We start from the raw sequence: 3,246 nt of genomic DNA, 5'->3' as shown, positions 1-3,246 counted from the left end.
GGGCAGTGGGGCTCGATCGACAGTGGCGTGAGTGTGTATGTGCGCAGCTTCGTGCTGCCTGGCTGTCGAAACACGTCGCTCCCGCGGTCATAATGCAAAAGGCACATTTTCGGCGGCATCCTCGTCTTGACCCAGCCCTTGCAACGCGCCGCTGATTCATCCATCACCAGAACTCCCGCCCATGCTCCTGCCAGGATCCATTGCATAACTGTACCACCCTCCAGTCGCCACAACCCCAATCCGAACTTCAAACCCAAACCCCAACCCCCCCTACACGCACCTCTAGGGACCGCAGCACCCACACGAGCCGCAGCCTGTGCATCAGGCCGCCCTGCTGCTTCGCTGCCGCGCCGTCATGCGACTCGCCTGCAGCGCCAGCGGCGGCAAGGGCCTCCTCAAGCACCGCGGTGAACGGGGTCACGCCGCTGCCGCCGCCAACGAGGACGACACTCGCGCCGCCCGCCGCCGCGCGGACCGCGCGGGCTGCGGCGCGGCTGGGGTAGGGGCCCTCGATCAGCAGGGGCAGCTCGGCGGCGCCGCCGGGGGCATCGGCGGCATCGGCGAGTGCGTAGAGGGCGTCGCTCCAGCCGCCGCATGCCTTGATAACGAGGCAGGCGCGCTTGCCGCCTTGTGACGTGGACGCGATGGTCATTGCGTGCCACTCCAGGCGCGAGATGGTTGGCGCGCACAGGTACACCGTGCTGCCTGCACAGGCGCGCGTTGGTTTGGGTTGGGGCATGGCGGAGCGTTGGGGACGCGCGCCGCTGCGGGAGAGAGGGAGGCTGAGAGCGAGGCACACACATGTGCACACACACAAGCGCGAGCACACACACGCCGCGCGTGCCGTGCTGACACACACACACACACACACACACACACACACGCGCGCACGCGCGTTTCACCTGCCACGCACGGCTTAGCCAGATCAGCATATAGCACCAGGTAGCGATCGCCGCCACTCTTGGCGTTGCCGCCGGCAGCCACCTGTCAGGCACCAGCAGGTTGTTGTTTGCATGAATGTGGGAAGCAACCAGATCATCAGCAGCCGCGGCAATCTGTAATCGGCGTGATAATCAATGCAGGTCTAAACGCAGCAGCAGCAGCAGCAGCAGCAGCAGCAGCAGCAGCAACAGCAGCAGCAGCAGCAGCAGCAGCAGCAGCGAAGCGGCAGCCACTGCCCACACAATGCAGAACACATGCTCACATGAACACAGCAAGCATAGCAACTGTAAGAGTGAGGGCCGGCAAATGGCAGGATACACACCTGGACAGTGGCGTTCACTGGGTACGCGAGCAACAGCCAGCGCTGCACGAGGTCTGCTGCGTACAGCACAAGGCCCGGCACAAAGTACCACCAGGACACCGTGTAGTGCCAATAGGCAAAGAAGACGACCTGCTCGTGCGATACGCCGGGTGAGAATGCAGCTGGTGAGTTGGAGGGAAACGTTGCAGATGGCAACACCTGGGCCATGGTCAGGCTTGACTAGTGGCAAGGAAGCGGTCGTAAAACTTGCGCACCGCACAGAACTACGATTACCATCACTATTTAGTTTGAAATCCACTCAAATCTGGACAGAAGACGCCTCGACAACAAGCAAGGCGGGGAATGTGATGTGGCTGCTGCTAGTCCCAGGTGCGCGTGCCGCTGGTCTGCTGCCACCTGCTGTGCTGCAGTGCGACATGCCGAAATGGCGATCACCTGAGTCTCAAGGAAAGCCCGCAAAGCTGCAGCGCTGCCCCAGGAGCCCCACACCCCAACCTTCGCACCCCTACGCGCACCAGCCACAGCGTGTAGTGCACCGCACGGAAAGCCTCGTAGGCACGGTGCCGCACGGCGGCCATGCTGGTGGCCACAATGACGGCGCCGACCAGCAGGCTGAGGTTGCCGCTCAGGTTCCAGAAGCCAGCAGGCGTCGAGAACGTCCAGTTCTGCCACATGAACAGGTAGTAGGAGACGGACAGCATGGGGGCCTGGCACAGCACGCCTGAGGAGGGGAGGGGGGTGCGCAAGCGTCATCATGAGGGGGTTCAGCTGACGGCTTGTACAGTCGTCCCAGCTACCCCATCTCCCAGAGGTAGGAATGGGAGGTTGCAGGTCAGTGTATAGTGCCCTGTCGGGATGTTCGCCCTGCTGTAATGAATCAGAGGGCGGCCGCGCGAGACGCACCGTGCACTGCCACCCAAGCAACCGCTGCCCGCGACGTGAGCTTGTGCACCCATCTGGCGTCCTCGGCGCGCACGCCGAGCAGGTCGAACAGCGGCGACGCGCGCACGCCGGTCACGGTCGCGAGGAAGAAGTTGCCCATGGCCGGCCATGCCGCCACCGCGCCGACCGCGTAGGTCCACAGGGCCGCCTGTGAAGGAGGCGGGGACCCCGGCGGCGCGTCCTCGAGCCAGTAGGGCTTCGCCACGTCGAAGAACGCGAGGGGCGCAGCGAGGGCGGCGACATTCCAGGCGGACCAGACGGCGAGCAGCGCCAGGTCTGAAGGCGTGTAGCTGCGGCGAGCAAGGGGCCGCGGGAGGGCCTTGGGCGCGGCCGGCGGCGCGGGCGGGGGGCCAGGGGAGGCCGGGCGCCGCAGGTTGCGCCACCAGGCCGCGGCGAGCGCGAGCGCAGTCACGAGGAGCACGAGGGCGGTGTCGAAAACGAGCCAAGCCAGCTCGTCGCGCTTCAGGCACAGGCTGCTTGGGGGAGCGATGTGGACATGGTCGCTGCGAGGGAGCAAGGTTGCGGCAGAGGGGCGAGCGCTACGGTTGCGGGCGCGGTTTTGTCGTGCACGGTGGAGCGTTGGGCGAGCGCGCTTGCCGGTGTACCGGCGCCCCTCACCACGGCGTACGCCACACATACGCCAGCCAAACCCCAAGCGGCACGCGCGCTATGAGTGCTGTCGGGGGCCGCGGGGACTTACTTTCCAAACGGGTTGTTGGCGGGCACGGGTACGCTGAAGCAGAGCGGCGTTATAGAGGCGACGGCCAGGCCGAGCCCTAGCAGCCAGGTGGCCGTGCGGCCGCACACCTCCGCAGAGTCCAGCATGGGGACTGTGTTCGCAGGTGGTGCAACGAATGAAACATCAACATGGTAACCTCGCAGTTTCTTGCGATATCACAGCGCCTGTAGTGACTCTGGGGTGCCGAACGCAAGATGGACACGAGAAGGAAAGGCGGACTCACCAGCCGATAGTATGCGGGACCCTGGGCGTACGGGGCACCAAAATTTGCATACGTGTTCGAAACTCTCTTCCATGTCCC

General features: G+C 64.8%; 1 protein-coding gene across 1 annotated transcript in view; it reads right to left on the bottom strand.

The window, feature by feature from the left end:
* The window catches only part of MNEG_2902 (hypothetical protein), a gene marked incomplete at both ends in the record, with an annotated part of 4,502 nt that extends 1,471 nt beyond the window's left edge, over positions 1-3,031 (bottom strand). Inside the window, 6 exons of the mRNA XM_014048618.1 lie at positions 281-705; positions 903-984; positions 1,265-1,393; positions 1,780-1,985; positions 2,168-2,679; positions 2,907-3,031. Of these exons, the coding sequence (XP_013904072.1) occupies positions 281-705; positions 903-984; positions 1,265-1,393; positions 1,780-1,985; positions 2,168-2,679; positions 2,907-3,031 (1,479 nt within the window). The remainder of the gene's footprint in view (positions 1-280; positions 706-902; positions 985-1,264; positions 1,394-1,779; positions 1,986-2,167; positions 2,680-2,906) is intronic.
* Between the last annotated feature and the right edge of the window lie 215 nt (positions 3,032-3,246).

This window comes from Monoraphidium neglectum, assembly GCF_000611645.1.
Source record: "Monoraphidium neglectum strain SAG 48.87 unplaced genomic scaffold scaffold00345, whole genome shotgun sequence".
NCBI lineage: Eukaryota > Viridiplantae > Chlorophyta > Chlorophyceae > Sphaeropleales > Selenastraceae > Monoraphidium > Monoraphidium neglectum.
This window is presented reverse-complemented; position numbering and strand designations above follow the sequence as displayed.